This window comes from Salvelinus namaycush, chromosome 25 (assembly GCF_016432855.1).
Source record: "Salvelinus namaycush isolate Seneca chromosome 25, SaNama_1.0, whole genome shotgun sequence".
NCBI classification, from domain to species: domain Eukaryota; kingdom Metazoa; phylum Chordata; class Actinopteri; order Salmoniformes; family Salmonidae; genus Salvelinus; species Salvelinus namaycush.
This window is the reverse complement of record NC_052331.1, coordinates 16,202,305-16,219,328: the sequence shown is the minus strand read 5'-3', so window position 1 is coordinate 16,219,328 and position 17,024 is coordinate 16,202,305. Positions and strand designations below refer to the sequence as shown.

The 17,024-nt window shown below is 42.6% G+C and overlaps 1 protein-coding gene across 1 annotated transcript in view; it reads right to left on the bottom strand.

Annotated features, from left to right (window-relative positions):
- Positions 1-17,024, bottom strand: part of LOC120020682 (adenylate cyclase type 1-like) — a 72,925-nt gene that overhangs the window by 52,813 nt on the left and 3,088 nt on the right. Inside the window, exons 2-4 of the mRNA XM_038964385.1 lie at positions 12,166-12,315; positions 11,723-11,841; positions 3,859-3,970 (exon numbers count right to left, since the gene is read on the bottom strand). Coding sequence (XP_038820313.1) covers positions 3,859-3,970; positions 11,723-11,841; positions 12,166-12,315 — 381 coding nt within the window. The remainder of the gene's footprint in view (positions 1-3,858; positions 3,971-11,722; positions 11,842-12,165; positions 12,316-17,024) is intronic.

Below are 17,024 nucleotides of genomic sequence, written 5' to 3'. Positions count from 1 at the left end.
TTGCTTTCAATGAGAAAGCAAGAGACAGATCTATAACTCACATTACTATGTACATTTGGTCGGGTCGTCCCAAAAAGTTACATATTTCAGCTTTAAATAAAAGGGATAACCCATAGTTTAAGATGGAAGGGTTTAACCAAATCAACAGTAATGTTCTTTTTGTCCTTTTAATTTTGACACAAACACAGAGCAACATCAATACACCCTAAGGCGCAGGGAGGGGAGTGATAGAGAGGCTGTGAGAGAAGCCAGCGTGAAACAGTCGGCACAGTTTACAAAGAAACAGACTGAAAGGGAAGTGGGATCAAACTCGTTTCTTACATGCCTAAAGTCAAATGTGATACCAAGTCATTGCTCATTTGCATTGTGCATGTCTTAGAGAGAGAGAGATGGGGGGTGGTGGGAAAGAAAGAAGCATGAGTAGTGGGTGAGAGGAGAGTAGAGGAGAGAAAGAAAGATATGAGTGGGAGAGAAAGGGAGGAGGAGTCGGTTTGAGGGAGGATAATTGGAGAGAGCGCTGTGTTCTTGGCCCACTTCCCCGGTGGAGAGACAAGTTCAACAGTTGGACAGGTGGTGTGGGGATGGTGTGGCGACCGGCAGGACTGACGAGCTGAGACTCTGCCCGGTGGACATGTGGCTTCGCCCGCTCCTCGTCTTTGACAGGGAGAGACAGTGTGTGTGTGTGTGTCTCAACTTGTGTGCTTGTGCGTGTGTGCTTGTGCGTGTGAGTGTGTGCAGCCTGTTGTGGCCAGGCAGAATGAATCACTTGCGGTGCCACTTATCACAGTGACTGGGACTATGGGTCAGGACACAGGGTGGAACCTCTGGTGAGGGAGTTAAAGTCTGGGGACAGTTGTCACTGTGATCTGTGGGGACACTGCCACTGGGGAGATAGGAGTGTGAAAATGTGACAGTTGTGACACAATACACATCAAGCTTATGGGAGATAGCTTAAAGCTTGATGTGAAATGTGGTTCTTGCATGTCAGCATCTACTATATACTGTATATAATCTCTCTTTCTCTCTCTCAGTTACTCTGACTTGTGAGGCATTAGGCTGTAGGACTGTATCTGTGCCGACAGGCTGGCCATGACCTTCTTATATGAATACTGTAGGCCAAGAGCATTGAAGGCATGGAAATACATACAATTGGGAATAATCACAAAATTACCAATGTCACAGTTTCTAGAAATTCCATCTGAAAATTACACTGTACCATCATGACCGCCCTTCATCACCTTTAGACAAACTGCAGTCGTCTTGTCTGGTTTTGTTTTTAATTGCATGTAAACAAAGACTGAAAATAGCCGGGCCGATATGGCCAAGAAAATGTTCTATGAAAGCAGAAAAGGGTTGGGTGTAATCCCGTGGATTAAGGGATTGCACAGGCACATGTGCACAGTGTATATAATTGGTGCCAGATTACATGTAGTTAAGAGAGGTGGGAGGATGATCTGCTGGGTGTGTGTGGTTAGGGTTGGAGAGCTACGGGTGAGGGGTGAGGGGTGACGGGTGACGGATCCGACACCTCTAACTCCAACACAACACATATATGTTTCAGCCTAATATCAACATCTGGGATTCCCTGTAGAAGGGGAGGTGTGGGGTGAGGCTACTACAGCAATCATGCCTGTTGAGAGGTGAATATATGTAACAGTATAACTTTAGTACGTCCCCTCGCCCCGACACGGGCGCGAACCAGGAACCCTCTGCACACATCAACAACGGTCGCCCACGAAGCATCGTTACCCATCGCTCCACAAAGGCCACGGCCCTTGCAGAGCAAGGGGCAACACTACATCTAGGTTTCAGAGCAAGTGACGTAACTGATTGAAACGCTACTAGCGCGTACCCGCTAACTAGCTAGCCATTTCACATCCGTTACACTCACCCCCCTTTCAACCTCCTCCTTTTCCGCAGCAACCAGTGATCCGGGTCAACAGCATCAATGTAACAGTACTAACTTTAAACCGTCCCCTCGCCCCGACACGGGCGCGAACCAGGGACCCTCTGCACACATCAACAACTGACACCCACGAAGCATCGTTACCCATCGCTCCACAAAGGCCACGGCCCTTGCAGAGCAAGGGGCAACACTACATCTAGGTTTCAGAGCAAGTGACGTAACTGATTGAAACGCTACTAGCGCGTACCCGCTAACTAGCTAGCCATTTCACATCCGTTACACTAATGTAACAGTATAACTTTAGTACGTCCCCTCGCCCCGACCCGGGCGCGAACCAGGGACCCTCTGCACACATCAACAACTGACACCCACGAAGCATCGTTACCCATCGCTCCACAAAGGCCACGGCCCTTGCAGAGCAAGGGGCAACACTACATCTAGGTTTCAGAGCAAGTGACGTAACTGATTGAAACGCTACTAGCGCGTACCCGCTAACTAGCTAGCCATTTCACATCCGTTACACTAATGTAACAGTATAACTTTAGTACGTCCCCTCGCCCCGACCCGGGCGCGAACCAGGGACCCTCTGCACACATCAACAACTGACACCCACGAAGCATCGTTACCCATCGCTCCACAAAGGCCACGGCCCTTGCAGAGCAAGGTGCAACTCTACTTCTAGGTTTCAGAGCAAGTGACGTAACTGATTGAAACGCTACTAGCGCGTACCCGCTAACTAGCTAGCCATTTCACATCCGTTACACTCACCCCCCTTTCAACCTCCTCCTTTTCCGCAGCAACCAGTGATCCGGGTCAACAGCATCAATGTAACAGTATAACTTTAAACCGTCCCCTCGCCCCGACCTCGGGCGCGAACCAGGGACCCTCTGCACACATCAACAACGGTCGCCCACGAAGCATCGTTACCCATCGCGCCACAAAGGCCGCGGCCCTTGCAGAGCAAGGTGCAACCCTACTTCTAGGTTTCAGAGCAAGTGACGTAACTGATTGAAACGCTACTAGCGCGTACCCGCTAACTAGCTAGCCATTTCACATCCGTTACATATACACTATAATGTTGTAATATATTAATTAACGATAACTGCAACAGCAAAACCCGGCAAAAATAGTACTAAAGTACTAAAATGTAAATGTTTTTGCCCAAAGCAAGACAAAAGTTGCATGGACTTTCGCGGCACCAACATAGCAAGAGAGTTGCTAAGAATGAAACACTATATATTGACAGAAGGAGCATCTGTTTCCATTGACACTGGATGGAAACATTGGGACAGATATAACTCATACCAGTCCGCTTACCCCTCCATTCAGATCATTCAAAACGATCACAGACGAGACATCTGGAATGGATTAAGAGTCCCGCCATCTCTTCCTCAGATGAGAGCATGTGTAATCATATTAAACATATGTGGCCCTGATGCCACTGATGACATTCTGGAAAGCTGGAATGACAGCTGTGAGAGCCAGTCAACCGTATCTCACATCCTTAAATGAAGATAAACACGATCCATATCGCTACGGGTCAAAACCAGACCCAAAGCCTATACAGACCAGGGAGCAAAAGGACAGTCCTCTGGTCAAAGACAAACTGAAAACATTGGGCAATTGTAGGTCAGAAGGGGATCAAAATTGTCTGTGACAAATAAACAGATAACATTTTTCTCAATGATGCACCAGCAATTACTTAAATGAATGTATCAAAGCAAAAATTACCAAAGTATATGACTTGGTATTCATACTTCAACAACAAGCACCAGGGTAGTATGTAGATGACGATAAACTATGCTACAGTATAACAACTAAACAACCGATTACCCATGCTAGCATGTCTCGGAGACAGCCTTTAGAATAGGGTGAGCATGAGGAAAAGTAGACCTACAGTAAGTGTCAAAAGTAGAAGCTTAAAGTGAGAACAGGAAAGATAATAGACTTACCGTGGCCAGCTCATCAAACTTCCCAAAGAGCTCATTGAGAAGTTTGACCAGCTCCTGGGCTGTGCACTGAGACGCCAGGCTGGTAAACCCCACAATGTCAGCAAACAGGATACTGGAAGAGAGTGAGAAGAGATGAGAGATTAGAAAAATGCGAGAAAGAGAGAGTTGGGGGTGAGGAGAGACATAGAAATACTAAAATACATTCCAAGATGACAGGTACAGCATAAGCTTCCTGATATAACAGTATCTCAGACGTGAGATGTTAGATCGTGCCAACAAGGGATAGAGATGAGCATCGGGTGCTAGGTCAGATTGTTGACGTGAGCATTGTCTCTTTTGATAATGTGTTTAGAATGAGATTGAACGGTGACAGCCAATGAGATGATCCATGTTCTGTTCCATTGCCTGACAGGCAGTGAAATCAAGCAGGACTCAGAATAGCAACATGGATTGTTCTTCCCTAGATCATTCTCATAGGGATCAAAGCAGAGCCATGCCCTGTTAGGAGTTAGACAGACAACATACACCTCCCTAAGTAGTTAGTATCTGTTTTACCATTTAGAAATGAATGCACTTTATGTATCCAGTCCCCCCCATTTGAAGAAGTCATTCACCTATAGTGTATTAAATGTAGTCAAAAGTTGAGTATTTGGTCCCATATTCCACTAATGACTACATCAAGCTACAAAATTGTTGGATGCATTTGCAGTTTGTTTTGGTTGTGTTTCGGATTATGTTCGGATTATATTTTTTCTTTAAAAAAAAACCTGTATTAAACAAAATCTCTTTCTCTGAGCAATTGTATTAGTATAAAATAATATAATTCTAACTTTTTTTTAGCATACAATATAGCTCAGTATAGGGCTGACCTACAGTATATGGCCAAAATATCGTATCACAAAATATTTCACATTTTTTACATGACGGTATTGTAGGTTTTTTAATAAGTTCTAAATTTGCTTTACGAGTTGTGCATGACCCTAGGGTGGCAACACAACATAAGTGATTTCAATTTACACACTGCTACGTAGGGCTGCACAATGTGTGCAAAAGATCTAGGCCTTATTTTTGACCAAATATTACAATTGCAATGGCACTTCGACTGAGCCTGCAACGCTGCCGGCTTCATACCTAAGTGGAATCATTTATGCCATAAATGCCACATTATTTTTGAGTTTGCAATTTCACACAAAAGAATGGAGAAGCGTGCCTAATTATGACACGTGCATTTGTTTACTGTATGGCTGATGTCGAGACTTGACACGTAAAATATGAAATACCTCCCAAATTAAATGTTGAACTGTTAAGGATTATATTTTGTAAAACGACAGGGGGAGGATGTGTTAATTTGAATTTCATGCTCATTTTATTATTTAAAAGTGGAACATGAATTGCATCATTGAAGTCACAAGTGCCCCAACGTTTTTTGATCCTCGCCATTCTCTGGAAGTCACCCTCTGAGTTTTGTCAGCAACACATGACAACAGAGAACCCTCTAAGCGAGTTGGTAGGGGCGAGGCGGTGGTTTGGGATTCACAATAGTGAGCAATCGGCATATGATCTAGTGGTCGAGCAACAACAACTGCGCTCCTTGAGTGACAAGGGGCGGGGCTTAGTCAGACAGCGAGAGAGAGATGACTCAAGTAGTGGAGTAAACTACAAAAACGGAGTGGTGCATTACATTTAACAAACCAAACATTGAAATACCATTATAGAAGGTAAAGTAAAAACCCAAACCGGTCTGTGCATATAAACCGCTATACAATAAACTACGGTATATTTTATTATGTATTTTTTAGGCCTACCATATTTTTTTCTCATCTTTATCAAGGGTGCCAATAATATATCCCAGATCAGCCGTATTCCCTCCAGCCCTGACCCCAATAAACAAATCATCCTATTAGAGCAATTACTGTGAGCAGATGTTATTAGCCCAGTGTTGAGTAATATCCTCCCCCGGCGCCCCAGCGCCAGGGCTCATGGGGCATTTAAGCCCTGGACCGAGCCTCTCAGACAGCGCTGTCTCCCAGTCTGTGTTGCACCCACAAGACCGCATCACCAGGCCAGGCAGACATACTGTATTTGACCTCGCCATGTAATCCTCCATCATCTCACCCAGCCAGATCTCATCACATTCCAGGGGACATCTCTGCCATCTCCCTATTATACTAATGTGTGGTGGGGCAGAGTACTGCTGTGACGGCCCAAAAAAACCTGCCAAAACACATTTATGTTGTATTCAGTGTATAATGGACCAATAAACATTGTATTGTATCGTAATGTAGCCTAGCCTTTCTGAAGCAGCCAGGCGAGCCTAGCTCGTGATTGGAATGTAATCAATTTGTAAGTCGCTCTGGATAAGAGCGTCTGCTAAATGACTTAAATGTAAATGTAATGTTGTGTGTGAAAAGGCTTGCAAAGCAACTCAGAGGGAGTCAAGGCTAGAGGTGTGTGTGTGTGTGTGTGTGTGTGTGTGTGTGTGTGTGTGTGTGTGTGTGTGTGTGTGTGTGTGTGTGTGTGTGTGTGTGTGTGTGTGTGTGTGTGTGTGTGTGTGTGTGTGTGTGTGTGTGAGAGAGAGGAGCAGTTGTTGACGTCAAGGCTCTTGTAGAGACTGGTGGCGGTGGTAAAGAGCCTGCTTGATGAGATGGCGTGTGGGTCGCAGTGATAAAAGCCCCCCTGAGCAGAGGGTCAATTACTTCCTGGATGGATAATTCTGCTGATTCTCTGTGTGAGAGGACAGGGAGGCAGGCGGTGTTGTGACACACACACACACACACACACACAGAGACAGCACATCATCAACAGGTGTAAAGTCCCCAGAGGGCCGTGCTCTAGGAGATCTAGACCTGTCAAGCCAGACCAGAATGTGTCAGGTGGGATTCAGGAGATGGCTGTGAGGCAACCTGCCTGCCTGTCTGTCTGGGGTTACGCAACAATAGCAGACTGTCAGTAGGATTGGGCATGTTGCCAGCTCAGGTCTTACAATGCCTTCAGAAAGTATTCACACCCCTTGACTTCTTCCACATTTTGTTGTGTTACCACCTGAATTTGAAATGTATTAAATTGTGATATTTTTGGTCACTGGCCTACACACAATACCCCATATTGTCAAAGTGGAATTATGTTTTTAGAAATGTTTACTAATTAATGAAAAATGAAAAGCTGAAATGTCTTGAGTCAGTAAGTATTCAACCTCTTTGCTATGGCACTTTCAGAGCTGGGCAGGGAAAAGAAAAAGAAAGAAAGACAACACATTTCTGGAGTAAAAACACAGGTGCTGCTGATCATACTGCCATCGTCATGGAGGCAGAGGATATGTCCTGTATATGTAGCCCATGTATCTGATGCTGTCTAGCGAATAGTATGGCATGACAGATTTAGATACACAGTTTTTTTTTTACTGTTACTGCATTGTTAGTACACAAACGAGCTAAAGGCTCTGATGCATTGCTTTTCTAATTCTCTTCCCATCTATGTTTCCCCCATTTCTTTTCCCAGTATAATTCTGCACACACCATTGCATATTACCTTCCTCCTTTTCCCTCTTTCCTTCTCAGTGCAACACAAACAGACACAGATTAATGTGATGTAAATTGAGAGATGAATACAATCGAAAACATCTATTAACTTATCTAGTTTGCAAAGAAGATTCCCTTATCATGGAGCATTATACTCTATGGCTGGCATTTCATGTGAGGTAATGCTCTGTAACATATTATGGCTTTTCTTAGCTTAACTTTGGCGATGTTTCATTTTTTTGAATTTAGAGACGTTTATTAGTACGGCATAATATTTAAGTGTTTAGTAACTTCCCACACCAGCACTGTATCATAATAATCCAAGCTACCTTAATCATTTCATTTATTTCAAATCCAGTCGCGGAACATAATAACAAAGTATTAACTAAATTACTGTACCACTGTTACCTTTTCAATTATAGCCGACCTAATCATATTATTCACCCCTTGCAATAGGCTTGGATCTCTTCCAGTAGATCGTCAGTGGGCACTAACTGCATGTGAACAAGGCCTAAAGCCCTTCGGTGCAGTGAGAGGCACAGAGCAATCAGCAGCACTCCACTGAGACGTGTCCATATTTAACCACAGACACACACACACACACACACACACACACACACACACACACACACACACACACACACACACACACACACACACACACACACACACACACACACACACACGCACAAATGCACAAACAAACATACACACACAGCCTTACGCTAAACAGTTTAGTGTCCATTGCATTTAATCTCCTGCAGAGGCTTAATCCCGAGGCTAAGCAAACTTCCCACCTCATGCGTCAACACCCCTCTGACAACATGAAGGAAATAAATACACAAAGTGAAAGAGGGCGAAATAAAGAAAATGAGGAAGAGGAGGAGAGTAGAGGGAGGATAGAGGAAGAAAGAGATAGAGAGGATGGAGTGGGGGAGAGGAAGACAAGAGGGGTTGATAATCAAGTGAAGAGTAGCAACAGGAGGGTGGGAGAGGGGGAGAGAGAGAGGGAGAGAGAGAAAGAGAAAGAGTGAGAGAGGGAGAGAGATGTAACACGGTACATAGCCATAATATGACATTTGAAATGTCTCTATTCCTTTGAAACTTTCGTGAATGTAATGTTTACTGTTCATTTTTGATTGTGTATTTCACTTTAGTTTATTATCTATTTCACTTGTTTTGGCAATGTAAATATATGTTTACCATGCCAATAAAGCCTTTTGAATTCAATTGCAAAGAAAGAGGGAGGGAGGGAGGGACGGAGGCATGGAGAGAGGAAGGTGGAGAGAGAGAGGGAGGAAAGGAGTGAGGGAAGGAGCCAAAAAAGCTCTTTGGAAGTGGAAGAGTTACTGACGAAGAAGCACTCAGTCAACCCACTGAATAAATCGCTGGTCCCCCTCCAGCGAAACCAGTGTGTTGGTCGGTAACATTCTGTGCAAGCTAATGCCATCTGGCAAACACTAACACCAACCACTGACTGAGACACAATGCCCCTCTGTCAGCTCACAAGAAGCTTTGCTCAATGCCAATTTAACTATTACAACAGCAAATCCAAGCGTCAAATCTGGAGGAAACCTGGCACCATCCCTACGGTGTGTTCCATAACGGTGAAGCATGTTGGTGCCATCATCATGCTGTGGGGATGTTTTTCAGCAGCAGGCACTGGGAGACTAGTCAGGATAGAGGGAAAAGTGAACGGAGCAAAGTACAGAGAGATCTGAAAACCTGCGCCAGAGCACTCAGAACCTCAGACTGGACAACGACCTTAACCACACAGCCAAGACAACGCAGGAGGGGCTTCGGGACAAGTCTGTGAATGTCTTTAAGTGGTCCAGCCAGAGCCCGGACTTGAACCTGATCAAACACCTCTGGAGAGACCTGAAAATAGCTGTGCAGCGACGCTCCCCATCCAATCTGACGGAGCTTGAGAGGATCTGCAGAGAAGAATGGGAGAACTCCACAAATACCAGTGTGCCAAGCTTGTTGCGTCATACCCAAGAAGACTCAAGGCTGTAATCGCTTCCAATGGTGCATCAACAAAGTACTGCGTAAAGGGTCTGAATACTTCTGTAAATTATATATTTCAATGATATATATATACTGTATATATATACACACACACACACACTTGCAAACAAATCTAAAAACCATTTTGTAGATTGATGAGAAGATTTTTTATTTAAAATTTAGAATAAGTATGTAATTTAACAAAATGTGGAAAAAGTCAAGGGGTCTGAAAACTTTCCGAATGCACTGTATATGGTACATTTCAGCTGCATAGCAAGAATATCCTTTGCCAAGCCCCCGAACCCTCTCTCGGCACATGACATTCCGTTGCTAATGTAAATTGAAAAGTTTATGTACATATTATGTAAATTGAAATAACGTTACTGGTTACCTTAAATCACTGTAATCACATTTTCAAGTAATATGCCAAACGCTAGTTACAGTTGAAGTCGGAAGTTTACATACACCTTAGCCAAAAACATTTAAACTCAGTTTTTCACAATTTCTGACATATATTCCTAGTAAAAATTCCCTGTCTTAGGTCAATTAGGATCACCACTTTATTTTAAGAATGTGAAATGTCAGAATAATAGCAGAGAGAATGATTTATTTCAGCTTTTATTTCTTTCATCACATTCCCAGTGGGTCAAAAGTTTACACACACTCAATTAGTATTTGGTAGCATTGCCTTTAAATTGTTTAACTTGGGTCAAATGTTTCCGGTAGCCTTCCACAAGCTTCCCACAATAAGTTGGGTGAATTTTGGCCCATTCCTCCTGACAGAGCTGGTGTAACTGAGTCAGGTTTGTAGGCCTCCTTGCTTGCACACGCTTTTCAGCTCTACCCACAAATTTACTATAGGATTGAGGTCAGGGCTTTGTGATGGCCACTCCAATACCTTGACTTTGTTGTCCTTAAGCCATTTTGCCACAACTTTGGAAGTATGCTTGGGGTCATTGTCCATTTGGAAGACCCATTTGCGACCAAGCTTTAACTTCCTGACTGATGTCTTGAGATGTTGCTTCAATATATCCACATAATTTTCCTTCCAGTCCCTCCAGCTGCAAAACACCCCACAACATGATGCTGCCACCCCCGTACTTCACGGTTGGGATGGTGTTCTTCGGCTTGCAAGCATCACCTTTTTTTCCTCCAAACATAATGATGGTCATTATAGCCAAACAGTTCTATTTTTGTTTCATCAGACCAGAGGACATTTCTCCAAAAAGTATGATCTTTGTCCCCATGTGCAGTTGCAAACCGTAGTCTTGCTTTTTTATGGCGGTTTTGGAGCAGTGGCTTCTTCCTTGCTGAGCGGCCTTTCACGTTATGTCGATATAGGACTCGTTTTACTGTGGATATAGATACTTTTGTACCCGTTTCCTCCAGCATCTTCACAGGGTCCTGTGCTGTTGTTCTGGGATTGATTTGCACTTTTTGCACCAAAGTACGTTCATCTCTAGGAGACAGAACGCGTCTCTACCTGAGCGATATGAAGGCTGTGTGGTCCCATGGTGTTTATACTTGCATACTATTGTTTGTACAGATGAACCGGGTACCTTCAGGCGTTTGGAAATTGCTCCCAAGGATGAACCAGACTTGTGGAGATCTACAATTTTTTTCTGAGGTCTTGGCTGATTTCTTTTGATTTTCTCATGATGTCAAACAAAGCGGGACTGAGTTTGAAGGTAGGCCTTGAAACACATCCACAGGTACACCTCCAATTGACTCAAATCATGTTAATTAGCCTATCAGAAGCTTCTAAAGCCATGACATAATTTTCTGGAATTTTCCAAGCTGTTTAAAGGCACAGTCAACTTAGTGTATGTAAACTTCTGACCCAGTGGAATTGTGATACAGTGAATTATAAGTGACATAATCTGTCTGTAAACAATTGCTGGAAAAATTACTTGTGTCATGCACAAAGTAGATGTTCTAACCGACTATAGTTTGTTAACAAGAAATTTGTGGAGTGGTTGAAAAACTAGTTTTAATGACTCCAACCTAAGTGTATGTAAACTTCCGACTTCAACTGTATGTAGAATACTATCATAATGTGATCTTGCAGACATTAATTCAGCTTTGATCTAATTAAACAAGCACCCTTCGCCAAAGTAACTTGTTATCTGGGCAGCCGAACAAGTAGAGCAGACACTGTTATGTAAAATAGAGAATCCTGCACATGCGCAGAATCATCATATTTTAAGCTATCGGCAAGAGACTTCCAGAGAATTCTAAAACGCAGCCATTCCGTTAAAATGATCATCGGAGCTAACCAATGCCAAGTTTCTACCCCTGATGCTGGGTTGGGAGTTTTGGAGTTTGGATGGGCGTACTACCTGACGTTGTCATGGCGTTGGATGTAGATCTTGTGGAAGATCCTTTCAGGAGGCTTCAGGAAGTCTTCTTTCATCTCCATCGCCACGTTCCTGGGCAACAAACTCATCAGAAGTCGCTCCTGTGTGGGTGGGTGAGAGAGAGAGAGAGAGAGAAGGACAGCGCGAGGAGAAGGAAAGAGAGGTATACTTAAAAGTCAATCAGACTTGAGAATATGAGAGGAGAGAGTGTTGGTGGTGGTGCAGATAAGAAAAGTGAGAGATAAAAGGTGGTGGAACAAACAGAATTGAAAAAAAGTGTGAATGAGTCACCAAGTGTGTTTAAAGAAATAATATGAGAGAAATATAGGAGCCTGATTTTACCCTTATGCCTTCTGTTAATGTGTGTTTGTGTGTCTGCATGCTTGTGTGTCCGTGTGAATTTGTGTGTGTGTGTGTGTTTATACCTGTTTCTCATTCTCGTCCTCCATGCGTAGCCTCTCCTCGATGCAGTTGCGTGCCTGTAGGAAAGCCTTCCTCTGTGCTCGCTCAGTCAGGATGCGCACAAACAATCCAGAGAGGTTCACACTGGTAAACAGCACTGTGTTGGCCACCAGCTGCAAGCACAAACACAACATAATGCCACTTAGCATACACTTCATAGTATTTTATCCAAAGTGACTTAGGATCCCTGCAGAAATTGAACGTGTGACTTTAGTATTGCTAGTCCCATGCTCTCACACCAACTGAGCTACACAGGACTACGCTCTCAAGTTAAGACTGTCTTAGATACCAAATACATGATGCAACTTTTTCCAAAATCCTAGGGGAAACACTGGCACATTTCTTTTGTAGAACGAGAAGGTCACTTTTGGTGATTTTTTATTACCACAACTGTCAAGATGTCAATCTGACTGTTTTGAATTTTTGGAATTTTAATAACTTCCTTTCAATAAAAACCTTGAACCGACCTGTCTCTGACTTTACCAAATGATTTGTTTTTAACACTCTAGCAGTCCTTTGAGATAAATATCATAAAATACAAAAACTTTTGGGGCATTTCTACCTCAAAGCACCATGACGGTCAAAATGACCGTATGCATATTAAACAGTAGAATAGCCGGCAGCCAAATAAATCAATGTAATATCCACAATCACAGAGAAATTATTAATATTTAGTTTAGGAAGGTCATATTAAACATGATACTAAGACAATTTATTTCAAAAGAACAGAATAGCATGTTTTGAGTTTTATGTATAGGTACTTACAGTATTTGCCGAGGCTATATGGCTTCGCCATGCCAATGAAATCAACTTGTCAATTTAGCATACATAACACGCTTGTATTCATTTCCCTGCCCAACCACAGTCAACACATATACTGTATTTTACAGTAAGAATATAAAGGAATATAACAGAATACAATTAATTGCTGTTTGCCACCAGTACTCACAAGAGGAAGAGTGGAGCCGTGGTTATACTAGGAAAAAGTTATATATACCATATTCTGTGCCATTTTGAGAGTTGTTTGGCAAAACTAGGTGAATTTGGAAAGCTTAGAATCTGCTCTCTCCGATAGGGTATAGCAATCAAAACATCTTGCCTGCATGGACCTCTGCAGGATGATTTGAAAAGGTGTTTTTTGGTCAGCTCTTTGTCAGTGGATGCTGTCAATGTATGCTGCGCTGGTCATCAGTCTCAATTTGGCAATTAATCATTTTGTCACCCATCAGACCAGTATCTATTTAATCTTGTCTTTGGACCACATCTATTATTATATGTGTGAAATTTGTTTCAATATACTGTAGTTTAGGTATGGTCTGGGTTGGCCGTTAGCTATTTGAACATTTAAAAAAATGAATTAGTTTATCTATTTATTATGGAATATCTACAAAATTGAAATATGGAAATATCAACGGTCAAAATGACTGTCATGGCCATTCTAGTAGTTATGGAATTCCAGCGCTCCGAGTGTTAAAAAGCCATTATGTTGACATCATCTGAAATATAGACTTACTGACGCGCGCCACTGCGCTGTGGTAGGATGATAAGGAAGAAGCTGTGCGCTTGTGCCTCTAATTCACACCACTGCTCACTCTGTTTGCTACCAATATGTTGTAGCCTAACTTGTCACTCTGATCTCAAAGGGACATTGCGACATTTTTGCAATCAAGCCCTTTTTGTACTTACCCAGAGTCAGATGAACACATGGGTACCATTTATGTCTCTGTGTGAAGTTTGAAGGACGTTGAAGGTAGTTTCACTACCGTTAGCAGAACGACTGGCAGGCCGGACCCAATCAATCTGGCCCAGGGGATGTTTGAATAAAAAATGTAATGTTAATAGGAAATTATTATTTTGGGTTAAAAAAACACTCCAGGCCACTCTTAAACGTCTACGACAAGATAGAAAGTATGGAGAAATGGGCTCCCGAGTGGCGCAGTGGTCTAAGGCACTGCATCGCAGTGCAAGAGGCGTCACTACAGACCCTGGTTTGATCCCGGGCTGTATCACAACCGGCTGTGATCAGGAGTCACATAGGGCGGCGCACAATTGGCCCAGCATGGTTCTGGTTAGGGTTTGGCCGGTGTAGGCCGTCATTGTAAATAAGAATTTCTTCTTAACTGACTTGCCTAGTTAAATAAAGGTTAAACATAAAATAAATGATAATGGACCTATATGTTTTCAAATTACTGCCATTTTCTAATAAGCTTGTTTTCCCCTTTGTTGGTAAACAACATAATTGAAAACAAACACTGTATAGCCTCAAAACATGGTTAAAAGTATAATTGTATCTCATGGATGGTCAGTCCTTGCATCCATAGCTCTGTCTATGAATTTTACAGTGGTTACATTTTCCAGTCCCATTCCTCAGCTCTTTACCAAATCAGTGGCCGGGTGCTCCGCTTTGGTATTCTTTGAACTGCTGATTGCCCCTTTAATGCATAAAGTGCCAAGTGAAGCTGAGGGATCAGAAACCACCTGGCCTAAACACATTACACATTGACGGACTGATGCATAGTATAGATAGAGGAAGAGAAAAGAGATGCACTTTCACAACCATTCATTTGAAGCCAAAAATTAAGTATTTGCTTTGTCTTGTCAATACACATTTGGAAGCAATCAATCTGTGTGTGTGTGTGTGTGTGTGTGTGTGTGTGTGTGTGTGTGTGTGTGTGTGTGTGTGTGTGTGTGTGTGTGTGTGTGTGTGTGTGTGTGTGTGTGTGTGTGTGTGTGTGTGTGTGTGTGTGTGTGTGTTTGAGAAAAAGCACAGAGCGGCTATGCTTCCAGCTGAGTGTAGGTCAGGTAGGAGAGAACAACAGATAGACAGAGCCTGATGTGTAAACTGAGTGTTTTCCATGTGGCTGAGCATGACTGGGCCTGGAGATGTGACCTTTAACACCCAAACACAGACACACACACTGTATGTCAGCCTGCCTTCCTCACCAGGAGTAATTTTGATCTATAGACCCTGATTGGTGATTCACCACTGGTGTTTACAAGGTCTGCTGTAATACAGTTGGAAGTTTACATACACTTAGGTTGGAGTCATTAAAACTTGTTTTTCAACCACTCCACATATTTCTTGTTAACAAACTATAGTTTTGGAAAGTCAGTTTGGACATCTACTTTGTGCATGACACAAGTAATTTTTCCAACAATTGTTTACAGACAGATTATTTCACTGTATCACAATTCCAGTGGGTCAGAGGTTTATATACACTACGTTGACTATGCCTTTAGGGGGCATTACGGCCACACAAAGGGGATGCCACTGTGAAATTCTAGGCATTATCAAGTGCTTGTCAAATTGTGAATGAGTAACTGATGTAGTGTGTACAGCCTGCGCAAAAAAACAAAGCAGAGTTCATGCCTTTCAAGCTACTTTTTTCAAATCATCATTAGTCTCATCATGCAGCCTTAGAATGTTTTAAAAATAAAAACATATAGCCCAACGTTTGTATCACAACTAAAGTTTTATTAATAACTCTAAATTAAGCATATAGGAGTACCTGTTTCTTTGTTAACTGCTCAACACAGAGTAGCCACATGTGCACACTCCCTCAAATCGTTTGGAGAAAATATATTTTCTATTTTATTCAGCTATGTTCAATTGTATTCTTCATACTATAAAATAATGCGACGCAATTCTAAGCAAATCTTGTCTGCTAAATGAACTAGTGTAGCCCACAGCCATATGGCATAGCATGATCAGGACAAGTCAGAGTATGCTATTCTGTTCATCTGAAATAGACTACATTTTCTTCATATCATGCTTTTTTAGACCTGTCTAAAATGAATAAGGGATATATTGTGAAGGTGTAGGCTATAATACATGGATTTATTAAACTTATTAAAATGTAGATGTTCCAAAGGTCAGTATCAGTGGCGTGTAGGCTTTGTGTGGAAGCCAGGAGATGCTAAATGTGTTTATTTTAATTAACGGTCAATTACCGTGAGACCGACAGTTATTTGCTAGAAAATCCCCAGCTGAAGAAATTTTGTGACCGCCACAGCCCTACTCACAACCGCAAATCACGTGTAACCATGCCAGCCCAATACCTCCACATCCGGCTTCTACCTCCAGGATGGGAAGCGGAGTGCTGAGGAATATTTCTGTCTGTAATAATGCCCCTTTGTGGGGAAAAATGAATTCAGATTGGCTGGGCCTGGCTCCCCAGTGAGTGGACCTGGCTCCCAAGTGGGTGGGTGTATGCCCTCCCAGGCCTACCCATGGCTGTGCCCCTGCCCAGTCATGTGAAATACATAGATTAGGGCCTAATGAATTAATTTTCAATTGACTGTTTCCTTCTATGAACTGTAAATCAGAAAAATCTTTGAAATTGTTGCATGTTGCGTTTATATTTTGTACACTATAGATCAATGATAGACTAGTAAGAACAAGCAGCTCATTTAGACAACACAATACAGGCAACAGCATCCAATAAGTTAATTAGTTATACTGTACTGTACTGTAGGGTGTGTGATTGTATTTGATGAGGACAAGCTTATATTGTCAACATGAATAGCAAATGGCATAAGCTGGGATCTGACCTGATCTCCAAGGCACAAGCAATCAATTGTCTCATGAGACTGCAATGCAGACGACGAGACTCAAATATCATGATCAAACATGATTGGTGTATTGGTGAACTCTTATAACAGAATTTAGCAATGCTGTAGTGGATAATGAGGAGGGGGAAAATAATAATTGTATGTCCTTCTCTCTCTGACTGAGGTTTGGTTATTTTTGGTTTGTTTACACCACACATAGCCTCACTGTGACCCTGAAGGGAAGGGGGCCTATAGGCTTGTTTGGTGGTTG